Source organism: Coregonus clupeaformis, chromosome 30 (genome assembly GCF_020615455.1).
Source record: "Coregonus clupeaformis isolate EN_2021a chromosome 30, ASM2061545v1, whole genome shotgun sequence".
Taxonomy (NCBI): domain Eukaryota; kingdom Metazoa; phylum Chordata; class Actinopteri; order Salmoniformes; family Salmonidae; genus Coregonus; species Coregonus clupeaformis.
The window spans coordinates 20,944,863-20,966,739 of NC_059221.1; the positions used below are offsets into that span (position 1 = coordinate 20,944,863).

Sequence of the window (21,877 nt, forward strand, 5' to 3'; positions counted from 1 at the left end):
TCCACTACTGTCTGCTTTGATCAGCTTTTTTCTCACGTATTTATGTCTCATGCCTTTTCTCTTTTTCTTGCTGTTTTTCTGTGTTTTTCTGTGTATCTGTCTGTCTGTCTGCCTCTGTGCCTGTCTCCTGCCTACTTCCCTGTCTCCCTGTCTGTCTCCCTGTATGTCTGTCTTTCTGTCTGTCTGTCTGCCTGTCTCCCTACCTACTTGTCTCCCTACCTACTTGTCTCCCTACCTACTTGTCTGTCTGTCTGTCTCCCTACCTACTTGTCTCCCTACCTACTTGTCTGTCTGTCTGTCTGTCTGTCTGTCTGTCTGTCTGTCTGTCTGTCTGTCTGTCTGTCTGTCTGTCTGTCTGTCTGTCTGTCTGTCTGTCTGTCTCCTTCCCTTCCTATCTGTTTGTCTATCAACCTGTCTCTCTTCCTCTCTGTCTGTCTCTTTACCCATTCCCGTTGGTTCCTCAGCGAGGAGTGCGAGGATGTGCCCTCCCATCAGTTCTGTTGTCCCTCCTCAGGGTGCAGTAGCCCCTCCTCTCTGTAACCCTGCGCTTTGATTGGTCTCTTGGCATCAGTCTGGACAACTGATGGGTCTCTTTGCGCCAAACTGGACAGCTCACCCAATCCACCTGAGTCAGACCCTCTGGGGGACTCTTGTTATTTTCTCAGAAAAAACTGGAAGCCTCCTCAATACAGATTAACATATGAATGACTCTGGAGGGAGCCTCATCTGACTGGATTTAATCTGATCATTTTCAGAGTTGCATGCAAATTCTAGTATTATGATAGTTAGTGATAGTGATTTACCAGATATTATGACTCCACAGTAGACTCATGAACCTTGATGATATCCTCACTTTGTATATCTATCATCTCTGTCTTACTGTCTAACATTATTAGCTTTTCTCTGCTCGTCTGTCACACCTGTCACCTCTGTTTTAAGTAGTCTTTCTTTGTGTTCAGTAGCTACTACACTGCCACCCAAGTCTGGGAGAAGCTAGGCTTATCATAACTCAATGAAATCTAAGAAAAAAAGCTATTTCAATCTCATGTCCTGGTATTTGTTTGTGTTTGTTTAGAAATGTTAGATGATATTGCTCCATATCTGAAATAAACATATCATGTTTGGTGCAGAGAAGAATATATTTTTTTCCTGATGTACCATAGACCTCTGGACAGCAGGGGGCATAGTTATTATAATCTCAATGGTAGAGTAGTCCTACTTCTCAATTTTGTCTCTGAGATACATACAGTAATTTACTGGTAACTGTGGGCACAGGCATCTTCAATAAATGTTGGTGGCCAATAGAAAATTATATCTGTGTGTATTTATGATCTATGTGTGTTTTCTTTACTCTAATCATACACTCTTAGAAAAAACAGGTGCTATCTAGAACCTAAAAGGGTTCTTCAGCTGTCCACATAGGATAACCTTTTAAAGAACCCTTGTTGGTTCCAGGTAGAACCCTTTTGGTTCCAATTAGAACTGTTTTGGGTTGCATGTAGAACCCTTTCTACAGAGGGTTCTACATGGAACCCAAAATGGTTCTACCTGGAACCAAAAAGGGTTTTACCTTAACCCAGAAAGGGTTATCCTAAGGGAACAGCCAAATAACCCCTTTGGAACCCTTTTTCCTAAGAGTGTACAGTACACATTAACACACACACACTCATCAAGGTAAACTACACAGTATAGCAGAAATGCGGGATGACATCATAATACACCAGCTATGGAGATATATAGAGCTGGATATAGACCTGACTCCATCCCCTTGTTGTTATTTGAATGAGAAGTACATTACCACCCCCTCTTTCTACCTCCTCTGTCCATTTCCTCTCTCAGCTTTTCTGTTGTGACTGGTGTGTGTGTTTGTTCTATTTGTCACTATGTAATAGAGTGTGCCTGCCTGTCAGTCAACTGGGTAAAGTGAGATAGCAAGGTGCAGGAGGAGGGAGGTTGAGAGAGTTTAGGCGGGGTGAGTAAGTTCAGAGGTGGCAAAAGACTGTGAAGAATGTAACCTTGCAGCTCTGCAGGGTGAGCGAGAGAATGTGTGTGTGTGTGTGTGTGTGTGTTCGTGAAGTGTGTGTTTGTTAGGGTGTGTTTGTTATCACGCTCCACCAGTCTGTGTGGGACCTCTCTTTAACCGTAGGAGCACGGTAAGGACTCTTGAATTCACTCCCAAACTTTCTGTACAGAGCAACAGAGATGACATGCTGTAACTAGTGGTAAGTCTTGAGTAATTGTCAGTTGGAATGTATGTAATACGTGTGTATGCACTGTTTGTGCTTATTATAGAACTGACTGAGTCAGTGTCTCAGTATGGTGGACCTACTGTGCAGCAGACACGAGTGTTACGAAGGCTGTTGAATTCAGCTTTATGTATTTATTTATATTTAAACAGCTTATATAGATACTATCGATGTGTATGTGCAGTTTATAGTAGACAATGGTGTTGAAAGTGTCTAGTGAGGATACATCAGGGTTTTTGGTAGTGTTCATTACAGTTCATTACAGTAAGTTCATGTTTGTGACAGTGAAAGGTTACATTCAGTATCAAAAGCAGACATGCCATGTCTACTAGAACCGAGGGTGGAAGTAGATTGAGTGAAATTCATGAGAAGTCGTGTGAGTGTGATAATGAATGGGTGTTACCTGTGACAGAGTGTATGTCATTAAATTAAAAGAGAACAGAGCAGATGGGTTATGTCAGAGTCTGTCGCTCCCTGTCGCCATCACAAACACACTCACTCACTCACTCAGTGAACGTTACAGTAGTGTGCGTATATAGTAAGTACAGTGTCAGTATGTGTGTAATGTCTGTGAGGAGAGAGAGAGTAAAAACAACGTTTATGTTGGAGATAATAAGAGAGTCAGTCAGATGGAGAAGTGAAATCAGTGGATGGAGTGTAGGAGGCGGAAGAATGCTTGGATCTGACAGATGAATGATTAAGATTGTTCTTTCACAGTATTCACTTCATCTGAGTTCTACAATGGAAGTTCTTCAACTCGTGGGTAAATGTGTTTTTCCTGTTTCACACATGATGTGAGAGCCATTATCTCAATCTCCATTGTTACAAGACTAGAGCGGTTTGAAGATGTAACGTCGTCAAATAGCAGTGAGGGTTCAAAGCTTAGATGAACTAAAGTCTGTTGTTGTTCTCTCTGGATGGATGGTCAGTGTTTTTTCCCTTTGATGGGTAGCGCAGTGGTCTAAGGCACTGCATCGCAGAGCTAGCTGTGCCACTAGAGATCCTGGTTCGAATCCAGGCTCTGTCGTAGCCGGCCGCGACCGGGAGACCCATGGGGCGGCGCACAATTGGCCCAGCGTCGTCCAGGGTAGGGGAGGGAATGGCCGGCAGGGATGTAGCTCAGTTGGTAGAGCATGGCGTTTGCATCGCCAGGGTTGTGGGTTCGATTCCCACGGGGGGCCAGTATGAAAAATGAAATAATATATGCACTCACTAACTGTAAGTCGCTCTGGATAAGAGCGTCTGCTAAATGACAAAAATGTAAATGTAAATGTCTTGAAAAGGATTGGATTAGTCAATCACTAAGCATAAAAATTGGGTTACTCTCACCCCCGGTGTCTGTCTGTAAGCTCTATTGTGGAGACAGAACAAGAGAGAGTAAGTACAGAGAGGTGAGGGATAAGTGAGGGGTGAAGGACAGAGAGACAGAGGAGATCAAGAGGACAGGACAAGGAGAAGTGTGTGAGAGGACGCTATTAAAGTAAGTCTGTGGTCAGTCACAGTGCAGATCAATAGAGTATCATGACTTCTCATCAATGGCAGGGAGCACATGTGGTTTTAAAGTCCCAGCCACTCTGACCTGTTGTGGACCAATGGAGACATGCTGCTGCCCTGCCTCTTTAACACATGCTGACAGGCAGTCCATCAATAATGAATAAGGAGGAACAGGAGGAACAGGAAGCAGAGGGCAGCTAGCGAGGAGGTGACACAATACATCTCTTCCCCACTCACTTCTCTCCTCTCTGCTTCTCATCACATATTGTCAGAAGTTCCCACAGTGTCATGTTTCTTTTCCGCTCAAAGGTTCCCCATCGGTTTCTAATCCGAATTTCATCCGAGGTGAAGAGAGTTATGTTGGGGCCTTCTGAGTGTACCTGTAGCACCACAGAGGGCCTCAGTCAGTAGCAGCACTGTGACAGGACTACAGGAGGCTCATCCATAAAACATGAGGCTCTGATGTCATCTGTGATATGGCCACCCTCATGATTTATACAACAAACGTTTTACTCATATATCAACGTCGTCTAAGTGTATTATGTAAACACATGAACACAGTCACAAACACAGGCAAAACATTCATATGTTTAATTCAGTCTAAAGAGTCAAAATATTACAGCACCAAGTTGTTGGCGCAATGGAAGGGGGAGCATATTTGGGGCCTTTCACAAAAAATAGATATGTTTTATTGTCACATACACCGGATAGGTGCAGTGAAATGTGTTGTTTTACAGGGTCAGCCATAGTAGTACGGCACCCCTGGAGCAAATTAGGGTTGGTGATGTGCCTTGGTCAAGGGCACATCAACAGATTTTTCACCTTGTCGGCTCAGGTTTTCGAATCAGCGACCTTTCAGTTATTGGCCCAACGCTCTAACCGCAAGGCTACCTGCCGTCCTAACACTCTAACACTCATAGGAGGGGTGGCAACAGCAGGGGTATCAAATTGAGATGAGGAGAGCAGAGAAGGCCTTTGGGAGGAGAGGAGTTAAATGAGAGCAAGGATGTTCCTAGTTAAGTATATTGTGTTTTCATGTGTGATATGATGCGACCTCGGTTTGGATATGGCTAGGAGCCAGACATAAAAAGGCTATCTGAGTCCTCCTGTGTGATGTGGCAGCCAGCGTGGTGTCCCTATCTTTTGGTGTTTAACTGTGTGGCTATGTCACCAACTTCTGTGTCCAAACTGTCCATGTTTTCCACTCCATAAAAGGAGCACTTTGATGGTGCTCTGTGGTAAGTCGTATACTATTTATACGTCAAATGGAAGACAGACATGCAGTATAGACTGGGTGTGTGAGTTTAGTATCTGTTTGCAGTTGTGTGACTAAATACAGTAGCCTGCTCAGTGCTATATATTTATGTGCTGTGTGTATACACACTGAGTAGATTCGCTGTAACACACACTTGTAGCATTATGCTCATGATGACTGTCCATCACTCACGGCCCACAATGCATCTACACCGACCTAAACGGTGTTAATAGTCAATCCATCGTCATGGCAACAATGCTCCTCATTCCTCAACTGCCTCTCCGCCCACATAGGTCTCACAGCAACCGTCACTTAGCAACCTCCTCTTCCTTCTCAGTTTCTCCATTTGTGAGGCTGCGGGGGCAGAGAAAGAAATGGAGTAAGAGATGATGATACGTCAAGAAAATATGATATTATATATGATATGACCAAAAATATGATATTATATATGATATGACCAAAAATATGATATTATATATGATATGACCCAAAAAAATATATTATATATGATTTTAAAATATATATATATTATATATGATATGACCAAAAATATGATTAAATGTGACTAAAAAGAGTGGAAATATTGACTGGTTTTCACTGAAGCTAGAGATCTACAGAGCTTATCAAGAGGATATTTTTTGAGAAGTCTGATTAAACATAAATAGAGTAGGAGAAAGTTATCTTTATATTGCTTGGCCATATGCAACATGAAGTATAGTACAAATCACAGAAGGTTCATGGCACCTTAATTGGGAAGGAGGGGCTCGTGGTAATGGCTGGAGCGGATTTAGTGGAATGGTATCAAATACGTGTTTGATGCCATTCCATCTACTCCATTCCAGACATTATTATGAGCCGTCCTCCCCTCAGCAGCCTCCACTGATACAAATAAAACAGATGTATTGGCCACTAACATTTCTCAATGAACAAAATCCATATTCCAACTGAAGTCTTTATCTGAACTGATCTGCAGTCAGGTGAACTTTCCAGTAGTGGTCAGAGTTGTGTCGCTGTACAGCTGGCTCCAGTCATTGTGATTACTGTTGTTATTACATAACATGCTATGGTTTCCTTTGTTCAGCCTTTCACAGTACTGTGGCCTTGTTTCACCTTCTTTACCAGAGAAAACAGTGCATTTCTCGGTACAGGAAATGCTGTTGAAAACCACTATGACGTGTGTGTACATGATGATTAATGGTTGTAACATCAACACTCTATTACACAAATAACATAGTATTCTCAACCTTAACTAATGTGTCTAGGATCATTGGTGTTGTTTGCCTGTTCTGTTTCTATAGTCCTCCAGTGTTCCTTCCTCCCCGTCATATATTTTCTGTCAGCTCCACACCAACCACAGGAAACCACTTCTTCTCAGCGGAAGAGAAGGAGAGAAACAGGAAAAAGGGAGGACCAAAAAGAGAGAGAAAGAACATAACTTTACAAATTGTTGTACCCTATTCCTACAGAACATGTTGTAAACACTTAGGCATTTTACAAAGACATTTGCCTGCTTCATAGTCTGAATATAGTCACATAAATGTGCATGCTGCCCCAGTTTCAGTTTCCTTGGGCCTCTGCTCTGTCATTACGTTTTCTTCAGGAAGTGAGAAAGAACCAGAGGGCAGAGCCTGGACAGAGGGGGTGTGGCAAGGGAAGGGAGGAAGTCAAGGCAGGGGCATGTGACTTGTGACTGTGGTGAGGTGGTTATTCACTGACGGACTGGCTGACTGGCTCTCTGTGTGACTGTTGCTACATGGGATAGAGAGCAGGACAGTGGAGTAGCTGTTGGATTACCTGGAAGATCAGGGCCTGAGGGGACTGTTGGGCTGGATAGGAAGCTGCCTGCTTAGGCTGTCTCTACATGTCTGTGTGGAGTTACCCAGCTCTGTTGATCTTATGCAGTAGTTCATTATGTAGGCTACATAGGTCAGACAAGTGTGTGTTGTAGTACTGTACAGGCCTAGTGGACAAAGTTAGCGTTAATGTGTATGTGTTTGTTTCATAATCTATTTCTCAAAAGTGCAGTCCTGTGCGTGCATGCGATTGGCTGTTATTGTAAACACATGATCTTTCCAGACAGGTGTGGAATGAGTGGTATGTGGCACTGGTAGTGGAACATGTTTATGGCTAATGAATGCCCTAATATGAAAAAGACTGTTATTTTACTGTATGACAGAGAGAGAATGTGAGACAGAGAGAGAGAGAGAGAGAGAGAAGTCTGAACAAGGGTACTAAACTCAGTAGTACATTAACTGCACAGGGAGTTTTCCGGCCTGGACAAACAAAGAGGGATAGAGAGGGTACAGAAAGAGAGAGAAGGGTCAGAGAGGGAGCGAGAGGGCAGAGACCCCGTCACCTGCAGAACTTCGGTTCACAAGGCAGGAAACAACACACGATTCTGTCAGCTCCAGTGGAAGGAACATTATTTTGGAGGAATGGGAAATTCTGATCCAGCCTGTTGCTCCGATCACGTTGTTCTATTACCATTGGTGTGACTGAAAGGGTTGCTGCACATATGAAAAAAATCAATTATTATATTTGTTGTGGTGAGAAGCTAAGTACGAAGTGCCAGTGTGAATGTGTTTGTGTAAGTCTGGTCCTCTTCCATCATGAGATCCAGCAGGAGAAGTTTCCTGCTACGCCGGTCTAATGTCTACATGTAAGTGACTTATCTATTAGTGACAATACATCTGTGTTTGGAGCTGGAGATCGTTTGGGGCTGGAGATGACTAAGGTTAAGTATGTCCCCTTTTCATCAAGCCCTTTCCCCTCTCATTCATCCTTCTCTCCCGACAGTGTGGAAACAGAGACCCAGTGTGCGGCGCCTCCCAGGGCCCACTCAGACGGCCCCTACAGCCAGACCACAGCGTACCTGCGTGGCACAGAGCGCTACAGTGACAGCAGCCGTGGTCCTGGTCCTCCAGGCCCTCGGGGGCCTCCGTGTGTGGCCCCTCCCAGCTCGGCTAGCCTTGCCTGGGCACTGCGAACACGCAATCAGCCTGCCAGCCTGGCCCTCCGCAAGCAGGAGGAAGAGGAGAACAAGAGGTGCAAGGCCAGTCTCTCTGACAGCTATGAGCTCTCCACAGACCTACAGGACAAGAAGGTACCCTGGGGTGTGGGGGTGTTTTATTTTGTTCACCTTTATTTAACATCTGACAACGGATGCTTAAAGTTAGTGAGGGAGATAAGAGTCTCCAGCTTCAGAGATTTTTGCAGTTCGTTCCAGTCATTGGCAACAGAGAACTGGAATGGCGGCCAAAGGAATGGCGGCCAAAGGAGGTGTTGGCTTTGGGGATGACCAGTGAGATATACCTGCTGGAGCGCAGACTACGGGTGGGTGTTGCTATGGTGACCAGTGAGCTAAAATAAGGCGGGGATTTGCCTAGCAGTGATTTAAACCAGTGGGTTTGGCGACAAATATGTAGTGAGGGCCAGCCAACAAAAGCGTACAGGTCACAATGGTGAGTAGTATATGGGGCTTTGGTGACAAAACGGATGGCACTGTGATAGACTACATCCAATTTTCTGAGTAGAGTGTTGGAGGCTATTTTGTAAATGACATCGCCGAAGTCAAGGATCGGTAGGATAGTCAGTTTTACGAGGGCGTGTTTGGCAGCATGAGTGAAGGAGGCTTTGTTGCGAAATAGGAAGCAGATTCTAGATCTAACTTTTGATTGGAGATGCTTAATGTGAGTCTGGAAGGAGAGTTTACAGTCTCACCAGACACCTCGGTATTTGTAGTTGTCCACATACTCTAGGTCAGACCCGCCGAGAGTAGTGATTCTAGTCGGGTGGGCGGGTGCAAGCAGCGTTCGGTTGAAGAGCATGCATTTAGTTTTACTAGTGTTTAAGAGCAGTTGGAGGCTACGGAAGGAGCGTTGTGTGGCGTTGAAGCTCATTTGGAGGTTTGTTAACAGTGTCAAATGAAGGGCCAGATGTATACAAAATGGTGTCGTCCGTATAGAGGTGGAGCGACATCATTGATATACACAGAGAATAGAGTCGGCCCGAGAATTGAACCCTGTGGCACCCCCATAGAGACTGCCAGAGGTCCAGACAACAGGCCCTCCGATTTGACACATTGAACTTTATCTGAGAAGTAGTTGGTGAACCAGGCGAGGCAGTCATTTGAGAAAGCAAGGCTATTTAGTCTGCCAATAAGAATGCAGTGGTTGACAGAGTCGAAAGCCTTGGCCAGGTCGATGAAGACGGCTGCGCAGCACTGTCTTTTATCGATCCCGGTTATAATATCGTTTAGGACCTTGAGCGTGGCTGAGGTGCACCCATGACCAGCTCGGAAACCGGATTGCATAGCGGAGAAGGTATGGTGGGATTCGAAATGGTCGGTGATCTGTTTGTTAACTTGGCTTTCAAATACTTTCGAAAGGCAGGGCAGGATGGATATAGGTCTGTAACAGTTTGGATCTAGAGTGTCACCCCCTTTGAAGAGGGGGATGACCGCGGCAGCTTTCCAATCTCTGGGGATCTCAGACGTTACGAAAGAGAGGTTGAACAGGCTAGTAATAGGGGTTGCGACAATTTCGGCTGCTAATGTTAGAAAGAAAGGGTCCAGATTGTCTAGCCCAGCTGATTTGTAGGGGTCCAGATTTTTCAGCTCTTTCAGAACATCAGCTGTCTGAATTTGTGTGAAGGAGAAGCGGGGGGCAGGCATGGGCAAGTTGCAGCGGAGGGTGCAGAGCTGGTGTGTATACAGAATGTGTCTGTACAGTATGGTTTGAACTCTAGTTTGTTTGTGTTGTGTTGAGAGAGAGAGAGAGAGAGACAACAACGTGATAACATGCATTACTTTACTGGCAGTGAGTGTTGTGGTAGCCCTGTCTATAACTCTTCTGTCCCCTGTCCTGTCTCCTCTGCCAGGTGGAGATGTTGGAGAGGAAGTATGGTGGCTCCTTCGTGAGCCGCAGAGCAGCCCGGACCATCCAGACAGCCTTCCGCCAGTACCGCATGAACAAGAACTTTGAGCGCCTCCGCAGTTCGGCGTCCGAGAGCCGCATGACGCGACGCATCATCCTGTCCAACATGCGGCTGCAGTACTCGTTTGACGACCGCCAGCCGCAGCAGCAGGGGGCCGGAACACAGACGAACTTCACACACAGCGTGGGCATCGGCCCTCCTCATTCACCTGACACAGAAAGGACAGGAGACTACACACACCTGGAGGACTCCTTCACCAAACAGGTTGGTCAGACATCTGGTGCATTCACTACAGCAGTGATATGTTGAATCAAGTGACTAGTTAAATTAATTCTCAGTTAGAGATTCTATTCCTGTTTGAGTCTTTGTTTTGTCATACTGCAGGTTGAATATCTGTCCCTTACTGTACCAAGCTTTTCTATCCTCTCCCTCCATGTGCCATTCAGGTGAAGTCCCTGGCTGACTCCATGGACACTGCCCTGACCTGCCGTGGCGGGCGGGATGACTCCCAGGAGGGCAGCAGGGAGGACTTTGGGGAGTGTGTGTGGAGCAGCAGCAGTAACCCCTCCTCTCAGAGAGGCCTGTGTGAGAGAGCCAGAGGAGGGGGAGGGGGCCTCAGCATGCATGGAGACAGCACAGCCACCTCCTACAGCGATGTCACTCTATACATGGACGACTGCATGCCCTCCTCACCCCTCTCCCTGGACCGGGCCCCCAGCAGCACAGACACCGAGTACTGGGGCCCTGGGGGAGGCGTGGGGGGCCGTGAGGACAGCAGGGACACTGAGGGAGGGGGTAGTAGTAATAGCCGTCGCAGCACTCCCTGCACTGAGTGTCGAGACTATCGTCTGAGGGGCGCCCACCTGCCCCTGCTCACCATCGAGCCCCCCAGCGACAGCTCTGTGGACATGAGCGACCGCTCGGAGCGTGGCTCCCTCAGCAGACAGATCTATGAGCAGGAGCCAGCGGGAGGAGCAGGCTCTCCTCAGGGAACACTCAAACACTCACCTAACACTCCCTGCCCTGTCTCCACAGCCGCAGCGCAGGGCCAGACCCGCGCCCCCGGCCGGGGCCCCCCCCTGCCCACTCAAATCCCCCACCACGTGGCACACCACCATCACCACCACCAGTACCCAGACACCCCCTCGTCCTCCTCCTCCCCCCAACAGCCCCCCACCACCCCCCTGTCCTCCTCCTCCTCTGCTGCGCTGCCTCCTGGTGGCCTAGAGCAGCCCTGTCTGTCTGACGGGGACAACGACTCTCTCAACTCCACCACCAACTCCAACGAAACAGTCAACTGCAGCTCTGGCTCCTCGTCTCAGGACAGCCTGAGGGAGCCCCTACCCCCTCTGGGCAAGCAGACCTACCAGAGAGAGAGTAGACACAGCTGGGACTCACCGCCATTCAACAACGACGTGGTGCAAAGACGCCAGTACCGCATCGGACTCAACCTATTCAACAAGTAAAACTTTTGCAATCCATTTATATTTTACATTTAAACTACGTAAAACACTCCACATAACACAATCAACCACATATCACAATCATTGAATGTAAAACCTTCAAAATAGGAAAAGTAGTAAGTCAGGATATAGTGTCACCGGGAAGGAAGTGGGAGTTGTTCTCTTGTAATTTTTCATTGTCTGATTGGTCTCTGTGATTCTCAGGAAGCCAGAAAAAGGGATCCAGTACCTGATCGAGAGAGGCTTTGTGTCCGACACTCCGGTCGGGATTGCTCGCTTCATCCTGGAGAGGAAGGGCCTGAGCAGACAGATGATCGGAGAATTCCTCGGCAACCGGCAGAAACAGTTCAACAAGGACGTACTGGAGTAAGGGAATGAGGGAGGGAGATGGGGAGAGGGGGAGGATTCCGAATGGGAATATACAGTAAACAGAGGATTACTAAAAGTAATTGGAGAGGCTACTGTTACAGTAATGACTGTGTCTCCTGTGTGTGTTGTAGCTGTGTGGTGGACGAGATGGACTTCTCAGGGATGGACCTGGACGATGCTCTGAGGAAGTTCCAGGCTCAGATTAGAGTTCAAGGAGAAGCCCAGAAAGTAGAGAGGCTCATAGAGGCTTTCAGGTGTGTGTATACTGTATGTGTTCAATAGTCTCGCTTTGCCAAACTCATATGTCTATTCTGTTAGACTCAGTGGCTGTGGAAATAGATTGAATGTAGAGTGAGAATGTGTTGTTTTTGGAAATCCCTCTGAAATCTACTCTACTAGCATTTCGCTACACTCGCAATAACATCTGCTAACCATGTGTACTGTATGTGACCAATAAATTTGATTTTGATTTGATTTTGAACCTACTCTCTCTTTAAAGTACTTTAAACATATTCTCCTTTCTCCCCCAGTCAGCGGTACTGTGTGTGTAACCCGACGCTGATCCGCCAGTTCCAGAACCCAGACACCATTTTCATCCTGGCTTTCGCCATCATCCTCCTCAACACGGATATGTACAGCCCCAACGTCAAGGCGGAGAGGAAGATGAAGATAGAGGACTTCATCAAGAACCTCAGAGGTGCCGTTGGAACAAACAGATCCATACACATGTGCACAAAAAATACTCCCGTAACATTGAACTTAGGGTCCTCATGGGAGAAATAAGATTCTCAGGCTGGCCCCCATTCTATAACATAGCAGTGTACTGTGATCAGTGTTGACTATTGCCACTGCGCTTGTCTCATCCTTTTGGGTTGTATGAGTTCAGGGGCATGCCCTTTGAAGTTAAAAGTGAGCCTGCTACATCCCAGACACTCATAATGCAAGGCTTGAGTCTTTCAATCAAATAGTTCTTTCAATCAAATGAGCAGAATATTTAAATACACCAGGAAATAGACTGATGTAGGCTAATTTAACACATAACAGAATCTCTCTTTCCCTGTGTGTCTCCCAGGAGTGGACAATGGCCAAGACATTCCCAGGGACCTGTTGGTTGGGATCTACCAGCGGATCCAGAAGTGGGAGCTAAGGACCAACGATGACCACGTGTCCCAAGTGCAGGCAGTGGAGAGAGTCATAGTAGGCAAAAAGCCTGTGAGTTGTCTGGGCTTGAAATGTAACTGTAGCCCCGTGTCATGTACCTGTTTAGCCTGTGAACATCTGTAGTACTATATGTTGTTGCTATGTGTTACTGCATTGACAAGCTATAATACTAGTTTGTTCTTTGTGTTTCTGCTCAGTCTTAGGGAGATGTAATACTAAACTATTTTTTTATTTGTGTTTTGTGTAGGTGATGTCTCTGCCACACCGTAGGCTGGTATGCTGCTGTCAGCTCTATGAGGTGCCTGACCCCAACCGACCTCAGAGAACAGGAGTTCACCAACGGGAGGTCTTCCTGTTCAACGACCTGCTGGTGGTAAGGCTTCCTAACACATCCTCATAACAATGGGAACTCCTATGAGAGTCTCCTACTAATGCATATGGAGAGTTGGAGACCATCAGGCTATCCTAAACAATGTAGAAATATATATATATTTTCCTATTTTCCCCTACCTTTACAACCACATATTCTCCATGTGCATTCTCAGGTGACTAAGATTTTCCAGAAGAAGAAGACTTCTGTGACGTACAGTTTCAGACAGTCCTTCCCTCTGGTGGAGATGCAAGTCCACATGTTCCAGAACTCCTGTGAGAGCCTGTTTCCTCCTCTGCCTCTTCCTCATATTCAACACTATGTGTGTGTCTCTATGTGTCTATGTCTGTCAACATAGATCATAAAGTTAACAGCCATATGATAAATGTTATGTTTTTATATTCCTTTCTTCCTCTGTCCCTCTCTGTCACCCAGACTACCCCCACGGTATTCGTCTGACCTCGGCAGTGTTGGGTGGAGAGAGGAAGGTCCTTATCGTGTTCATGGCACCCAGTCAGCAGGACCGCACCCGCTTTGTCAGTGACCTTAGAGAGAGTATCGCTGAGGTGCAGGAGATGGAGAAGTACAGAGTGGAGTGTGAGTACACCTCCCCCTGTTGGTCACTATGGGGATTACGGCTGTGTGTGGGTGTATTGGTGGGTGGCTCCATGGTGTAACAGAGTGGCTATTGCTTTCCTGTATCTTACCCTGTCCACCTGTAAGTGAAAAACAGGAAGAAAGACAGGGATGTGGGAATATTGATATTAACTATTTCTATTGTCAATCTTCTTCTCTCTGTCTTTCTCTCGATCTCTCCTTCTCTCCGTAGCTGAGTTGGAGAAGCAGAAAGGCGTGATGCGGACTGGCCTGCTAACCGGCTTGGTCGGAGGTGGAGTGGGTGTGAAGGGTGAGGTGGCGAACGGCACCCTGGGAAGGCCCAGTCTAGATGACAACTACTCTGCAGGAGAGGGACTCAAACGCTCCGCGCTCAGCTCATCTCTCCGAGACCTATCAGATGGAGGTAAAACATGCACACACACACTCACACACACTCACACACACACACACACACACACACACACACACATATATATACAGTACATACAAACCACTTCCTCTTGGAAATTGTGTATTATGCTAATCAAATACTCTAATCCTGCCGATTAATAGAGATATGCTTATTGCTCTTTTTACTGATTGACTGTGTTCTTTATAAGGATTCACAGAAATTCTTCAGACACTAATGTCTAGACACTGAGAGTAGAGTGTACCCTGCCCATGGGACTGCTTGAGATTCTTCCTTTGCTTCTTCTGGTCTCATCTTGTTCTATTATCTCTGGCACATGAAAGAACACTAGCTTCTGCAAGCCATATCTCTCACCTCTCTGCAAGCTCACTCAGCAACATTCTGTTACTGTATTTCCTCTCTTTCATAACCTGCCTCTTCCTGGCTGGGTGCAGGGAAACGTGGTCGCAGTAACAGTGTTGGCTCCCTCGACAGTACCATGGAAGTAAGTCTGAATGGACAAACTGAATGGTGTACCTGCCCCTTTAATACGTATACCTCAAACATAGCCATCCCAGTATATCCCTTTAATTGAGCCATAAACGTGTAGTCTTTCCCCTCGTCCTCGTCCTTGACCCTGACCCCTGACCCCTTACTCAGCATGCTCTGTGTGTTTGTGTGTTTGACTTGTGTGACTGACGTGGGTGACTGTCGTGTGCGACTGTTGTGTGTGACTGACATGCATGCGCGTGTTGTGGAATGAGCTTTGCATGCCTCTGTGCTCTCACAACACCCTGTGCATGATCTTGTTCTCAACTCTTGTTCTTCTCCATTCTTGCATATTCAAAAGTTGTTTTTTCATTGGTTTGTTGTTGGTTTGCAGGTGTTGTGGTGTTTGTAAACTGACACACTCATTGCAGTGTTCCAGTGATTTGTCCAAGGATTAATGATAGGATGTCATGCATGAATTACTTCCTTTCCAGAACTCCTCCTCAACTCTCCTTCCTCTTCCTCTTTGTCTTCCTCAGGGTTCCATCATTAGCAGCCCCCGGCCACACCAGCGTTACCCGGTTCCGGGCGTGGTCCCAGGCTGCTACCCTACAGAAGACTACCGGCCGCATCGCCCCATCCTGAGCCCCGGAACGGGGGTGGGGGGTGGGCCGGGGCAACAACACACCGCTGCTGGGACGGGAGTTGGGGGGATTCCCAGCAGTGTAGAGAGAGCGGGGGTGGGGAGCGGCCCTGGGGGGGGCAATACGGGCTCCTTCCTAGGCTCTCTATTCGGCAGCAAACGTGCCAAACCGCCAAGTCCCCTTATACCACCGGGGCCACCCTACCCCGCCCCTGTCCCCCCACCCACTACGGGAGGGCCCCCTCCTCACTCCCCTTCATCTCTGTGCCAGTCGGAGGGGGGCCCTTCCAAGATCCAGGCCCTGCATGCGCAGTACTGCCACACGGCCGCCGTGCAGCCCCCTCCCCCCTACTACCATCACCATCGCTACCACGTCCAAGCTGGCCCTCCTCCCTTGCCAGGCGGGGGCGTGCCCCCTCATATTCTTCAGAGAGGGCCGTTCCCCTGTCGCCCTCCTATTGGCCCCCCTCACGCCCAGCTCCAGCAGCTGGCCCATCTCTCCCAGCTTTCCCAGCATGGCATGCAGGGTCGCTACGGCAACATGGCGGTGGGCTGTCCTCCCCCCCTTTCTCCTCACTCCCAACATTCCCAGAACCCCCAGTTCACCCTGTACCACACGCCGCCCACACACTCTATCAGGGCGGGCGCCATGCCAGGCAAACCTCCTCTGACTTTGTCTCACTCCCACCCGCACCCCCACGCACACTCCCACACCCACCCAGGGCACCCGCTCAGTGCTACGCCGCACCCCGCCCCCCACCCACATCAGTCTCGCTTCATCTTTGGCACGCTACCCCACCAACATCAGCATCAGCAGCCGTCCGCCTCCGTCAACACCCATCACGCTGCGTCCGCCGCCCAGTATCAGCCCCAGTACCCTCCTCTCTCTTCTATCCCCCCCCCCCCCCCACTCCCCTTTACCCCCCCCTTCTACCCCCCTTATCCCCCTTATGCCTCTCTGCCCTCACCCCCTCCAGCACCCCGGGCAGCCTCAGCAGGGGCCCCAAGTGACGGGGGCTGGGGCGACTGGCACAGGGGGCAGCTCCAAATCCAAACCTATCAACCGGATCAGCACGGTGGTGTGAGCAGCAGAACGTGGGGCCACAGAGGGCAGAGGTCAGAGGGCAGGATGGAGGAAGGGGGCGGGGCTAGGGCCAGGGATAGAGCCAGGGCTGGTAGAGGTGAGCAGGACAGCAGCAGCAGTAACAACAGCGCCAGTGACAAGAAGAAACGCAACTTATTTCGACTCTGCTACTTTCACCTTCGCTTCCCACACATGTAGACAGAGAGAGCAAAGGAAAGCGAGTTGGAGCTGAATTACATGCATATACCTTCACACATACAGGACACACAAGCACACACAGGCAGAATCAACACACATAAAGCAACACCCACATAAATGTAAGCACACAAATATGTTTTTATATAGTATAGGCAAAGGCTAGACAATCATGCTTATTACATATACAACAGTTGTAGAGAGACTATAGGTGGTTCCTATGCAGTTTCTCAGGTGTATTCTATCAGCTCTCAGCACACAAACTCATAAGGGAGAGTCACAGGTAGGAGCAATGATGTTAAAGTTGGCAGCAGGCAGGAAAAGCATTAAACACACACACACAATCAACAATTTTTATAGCCATAGAACCGATGCTAGTAGTAAATGTACAGTAGAGGGCCTGTAACCCAGTGTTTCACTGTCAGAAGTATTATTGGAAACTGTACTGTGCCAAGACATGAGCTTGAGACTGTTTTAAACATAAGTACCAACATGTAATCGTGCAATGTTATCAATGGGGCACATCTGCAGATGAAAACACGCAATATTTGGGGACAATGCTGACCAACAGAAAGACCATCTCCACCCACCTGGATATAAAAAAGACTTCACCACTAAATACATTCCAGCAGGGTTGTGCATTGTAAACAGCCATTGAAGATAGTTGCAATAATTTATTCAGCTTCATAATAGCTTTGTCAATTTCCATAGCAGGTCTTCATCACTGAAAGGTATCCTTTTTTAAAGTAGACCTCAGAGACATTTGCTTTGTCTTCAACTTTTATGACTCACGGTTCAATGGCAGTCTTAGGCTCTATGGTATTTAACATGTAAAGAGAAGTCAGCTGGTTTCATAGGACTTACATGTGTGGGTGTGTGGAATAATGATGCTACCAATAATATTTTTGAATGTTTTTAAGCTTTTTTGCTGTTGTATAAATGTTACATATATAATTGCTGAGTATGATGAATATTGTCTAATAACATAACTGTTTTGATCCAGTGATTAATTATAAATTACAGATGTTTGATTGATAAAAATTATTATACAGAGGATACAAACACATATTAATTCCCTCATACTTGTATGTAATGAGGGTGTTATAAAGTGGGATTTATTTTTGTTCTCTATAATGGTTGCCATTGATAACTTCTATTATCAGTTATTATTATTGAATGTTAAAAATATGAGTTCATATTTAGGACTATTTTTGTTCTTATAGAGTTGTGTACCCTATATCTCCCTAAATTATTATTATTATTTTTTTTTAGGAGACTGGTGATTGTGTGAACTAGTACTTGCACAATGTCAGAAAATGGGTTCATCGGAGTCAAAATGCATATGAATTAATATGCTTTCCCACCTCAGACCCCTTTGAAAGATCCCCTTAAGGGCTTTGACCTTTTACCTGCTCATGGACAATGATCCTCGTTTATGTCCTCCATGTTATCCTCCCTGTTATCATGGGACTCACTCACAAGCATCTGGTCTTGTTGAGAGAGTTTCTCACATGGCGTGTGTTTGGACGGTCTATGTCTTTGAACAAGCACGCTTTGTAATATAGTTTTGTGGTTTTGCACACGTGGTGTCTTAAAGTCAGAAATTGCATTATTTTAAACACCCTCCTCCCATACCCCCTTACCCATCCTCAGAGAAATCATCACCACCTTAATAGCCTACACCCCAGCACCCTTACTGAATGGGCTTGTCAATATATCAAACAGGTTTGTGAATCTTCTCCTCTCTCATCTCTGTTGACCCCCTTTCTAACTTCCTCTCTCTGTCCTTCTATTGCACTGTGTTTGAACAATGGTAGATTGAACTAGGTACTAGTGTTTCAGGATAAAGGGAATCATTTAATTTTAGGATGGTGAATTGTAGTTAGACATGCTAGACAAAACTTGAGGACAAAGAAATGTTGAAAGAGACAGATTAACGTTAAAAGCCAGAACAAGAATATGGGTAGTCAGGGGAAAATAAAAGGTTTTAGGGGTGGTTGATGTTGAAGCTTTGTGTTGGCGTTTCCCTGCATAATTCCCTCTGTATTGTCCCTTTGTGACCCCTCTTGCATGAATATATCTGCACATATTGAATGGATTGTACTGTATAAATCGGAATGTACATATTATACTGAGGTGTGTGTGCGTGCGTGCATGTGTGTTTGTGGGTGTGTTTGTGGGTGCGTGTGAGCGTGCATGTGTGTTTGTGGGTGCGTGTGAGCGTGCATGCGTGTGTGTGTGAGAGAGAAAGACGAGCAGGGGACTTTGGTTTGAATATTGAATTATTTTTATTTTAGACTGAAGGTGAGAGAATAAATTGCAGTAATTAAGTGTTTGTATGTCAGAGAACTAATTGATATTATTTTAAACATACAGAAAGTATGATCTTAAAATTTTTATTTGTGTATGTAATAAGTATAAACTGGAAGAATAGAGAATTGAGATGTGAATATTTATTGCTTCTGATATATTAAAAAGTGTCCTTGCAGTGAAACAATCTTCTGTCTTTTATTGATGTCTTCTTGACAGAATAAATGTCTGCAAATGTGATGGACAACAACAATTTTCCTTCATTTCCTTTATTTCCTTCATTTATAGCCTACTGAATTTTCTCAGGCAAACAATTCCCAGCATATCACCACTGATTTGAAAGAAATCCGCTCAGACATCAAAAAGTAATAGATCATCATGATCATCACCACTGACAACAGACTTTTAATAACAAGAGTACCGGTTTAATTGCTATGCATACAATATTATTACTACTTGTTATTCTTGATTTGACTTTTGATTATTATTAATGGGACTTGCGAAAGCAAAATACCTACTTTAAATAATGTACAACTGTAGCTCAGCTGGTAGAGCACGGCGCTTGTAACGCCAAGGTAGTGGGTTCGATCCCTGGGACCACCCATACACAAAAAAAAAAAAAACGCATGACTAAGTCGCTTTGGATAAAAGCGTCTGCTAAATGGCATATTATTAGATTATTATTATTTCTGACTTTTTCTTTGGAACGCTACTCCTCTTACACCGTTTAAGCTAGAAACTACATTCAAACTTTAAAACGTGCAGACCATTCTGGAAAAGTGTGCTATTATACAACTTTTTGAAATCATTGATACTTTGTAAACTATTAAACTTTTTGTCCTTCTAAAAAAAACTCATCCACTTTAATGGGATTTATTCAACATTCTAAAGCTCCCATTGTTAAAAACTCCCGTGACTTCCAACATTCACAATATTCAACAGTGTAAACAATATAACTTTTGACACAAAACAGCTACTTTGACCACTTTCCAAACAACTTAGACAAACACTTAGAAGGTATGACATCTCGGTCTACTTCTCTGTTATTCAAATCTGAAATCGGAACATAATTATCTTCAACCAATCAAACGATACAGCTGTTTTATTAACTGCATCAACTACATTTTCTGTCAGCTTTTACAAACAACTGAAATGTGTCACACTTTCCCAGCACTTTAGACCAAAATGTAGAGGGTATGACATCTTGGTCTATTTCCTACTATTCAAACCTGAAATCAGAACAGAATTATCTTCTACCAATCAAGAGGTACAGCTGTTTTAGGTACCGCACCAACTACTTTCATTAAGCTAACTTCCCACTTTTGAATTAACTGAATTTACTCAATTGTTTTTCCAATGTTACTTTTTATTTTAGTTTCAATTTCTGTTACTGTTAAATCACAGAATAACAGGCTTTATTCCGCAATTACAGAGTATGCAGAAATGCATCAAAACACTCCAGTGCACTGGAAAATACAAGGCACACAGGGAAATATCCCAGCGATACAAAATACACGGAGCTCCACCGAGCTTCAACATCCTCCACAATAAACAATCACACACAAATACAAGGGGGCAGAGGGAACACTTATACAGGTACTGATGAGGGGATATGAACCAGGTGTGTGTAATAAACAAGACAAAACAAATGGAATGATGAGTTGCGGAGCGGCAGTGGCTAGAAGGCCGGTGACGACGAACGCCGAACCCTGCCCGAACAAGGAGAGGTGGCAGCTTCGGAGGAAGTCATGACAGTTACAATAATAGTCGACGCCGACTCTCGGTGGTCAAGGAATAGATTATTTCTGAGTCGACTCTCCACCACTAGGAAGTACATTCTAATCATGAGCCAATGAGTAAGGGCAATTCCACTATTTTCTACATTTTAGAATAATAGTGAAGACATCTAAACTATGAAATAACACATATGGAATCATGCAGTAACCAAAAAAGTGTTAAACAAATCAAAATATATTTTATATTTGAGATTCTTCAAAGTAGCCACCCTTTGCCTTGATGACAGCTTTGTACACTCTTGGCATTCTCTCAACCAGCTTCATGAGGTAGTCACCTGGAATGCATTTCAATTAACTTGTTAAAAGTTCATTTGTGGAATTGATTTCCTTCTTAATGCGTTTGAGCCAATCAGTTGTGTTGTGACAAGGTAGGGGTGGTATACAGAAGATAGCCCTATTTGGTAAAAGACCAAGTCCATATTATGGCAAGAACAGCTCAAATAAGCAAAGAGAAACGACAGTCCATCATTACGTTAAGACGTGAAGGTCAGTCAATCCGGAAAATGTCAAGAACTTTGAAAGTTTTTGTTTAACACTTTTTTTTTGGTTACTACATGATTTTTGGGTTACTACATGATTCCATATGTGTTATTTCATAGTTTTGATGTCTTCACTATTATTCTACAATGTATAAAATAGTAAAAATAAAGAAAAACCCTTGAGTGAGTAGGCATGTCCAAACTTTTGACTGGTACCGCATATAAAAACACAGAACGTGTGAAATCTGGGTCTACTTCTCTGCTATTTAAATCTGAATTCAGAATGTAAACATCTTCTACCAATCCAACGATACAGCTGTTTTGGTAACTGCATCAATTACTTTCTCTCAACTTTTACAAACTAATACAATTCTGTCCACTTTCCCAACAACTTACATACAAACTAAGAACGTATGAAATCTTGGTCTACTTCTCTGCTTTTTAAATCTGAAATATGAACAGAAATATCTTCTACCAATCAAATTATATCACTGGGGGAGCACATTTCACCCCAACCCATAAAACGAACCCACTATAACAACCCCCACACTCACTAATCAAACTACGATAGAGACCCAACTT

General features: G+C 45.3%; 1 protein-coding gene and 1 long non-coding RNA gene across 2 annotated transcripts in view; one reads left to right on the forward strand and one right to left on the reverse strand.

Moving 5' to 3' along the window:
- Positions 1–19,198, forward strand: part of LOC121545667 (IQ motif and SEC7 domain-containing protein 1) — a 58,047-nt gene extending 38,849 nt beyond the window's left edge. Inside the window, exons 2-15 of the mRNA XM_041856416.2 lie at positions 7,792–8,098; positions 9,874–10,194; positions 10,377–10,964; positions 11,061–11,392; positions 11,598–11,759; positions 11,894–12,016; positions 12,293–12,459; positions 12,835–12,974; positions 13,171–13,296; positions 13,469–13,568; positions 13,729–13,890; positions 14,123–14,314; positions 14,755–14,804; positions 15,328–19,198. Coding sequence (XP_041712350.2) covers positions 7,792–8,098; positions 9,874–10,194; positions 10,377–10,964; positions 11,061–11,392; positions 11,598–11,759; positions 11,894–12,016; positions 12,293–12,459; positions 12,835–12,974; positions 13,171–13,296; positions 13,469–13,568; positions 13,729–13,890; positions 14,123–14,314; positions 14,755–14,804; positions 15,328–16,713 — 4,156 coding nt within the window. The 3' untranslated portion in view covers positions 16,714–19,198. The remainder of the gene's footprint in view (positions 1–7,791; positions 8,099–9,873; positions 10,195–10,376; positions 10,965–11,060; positions 11,393–11,597; positions 11,760–11,893; positions 12,017–12,292; positions 12,460–12,834; positions 12,975–13,170; positions 13,297–13,468; positions 13,569–13,728; positions 13,891–14,122; positions 14,315–14,754; positions 14,805–15,327) is intronic.
- LOC123482294 lies at positions 4,579–13,510 on the reverse strand. The gene is made up of 3 exons (XR_006657658.1): positions 13,434–13,510; positions 6,240–6,362; positions 4,579–5,349 (listed from the first exon to the last, which is right to left on the reverse strand). It is a non-coding gene; the product is annotated as an uncharacterized LOC123482294 (long non-coding RNA).
- Positions 19,199–21,877: the final 2,679 nt, after the last annotated feature.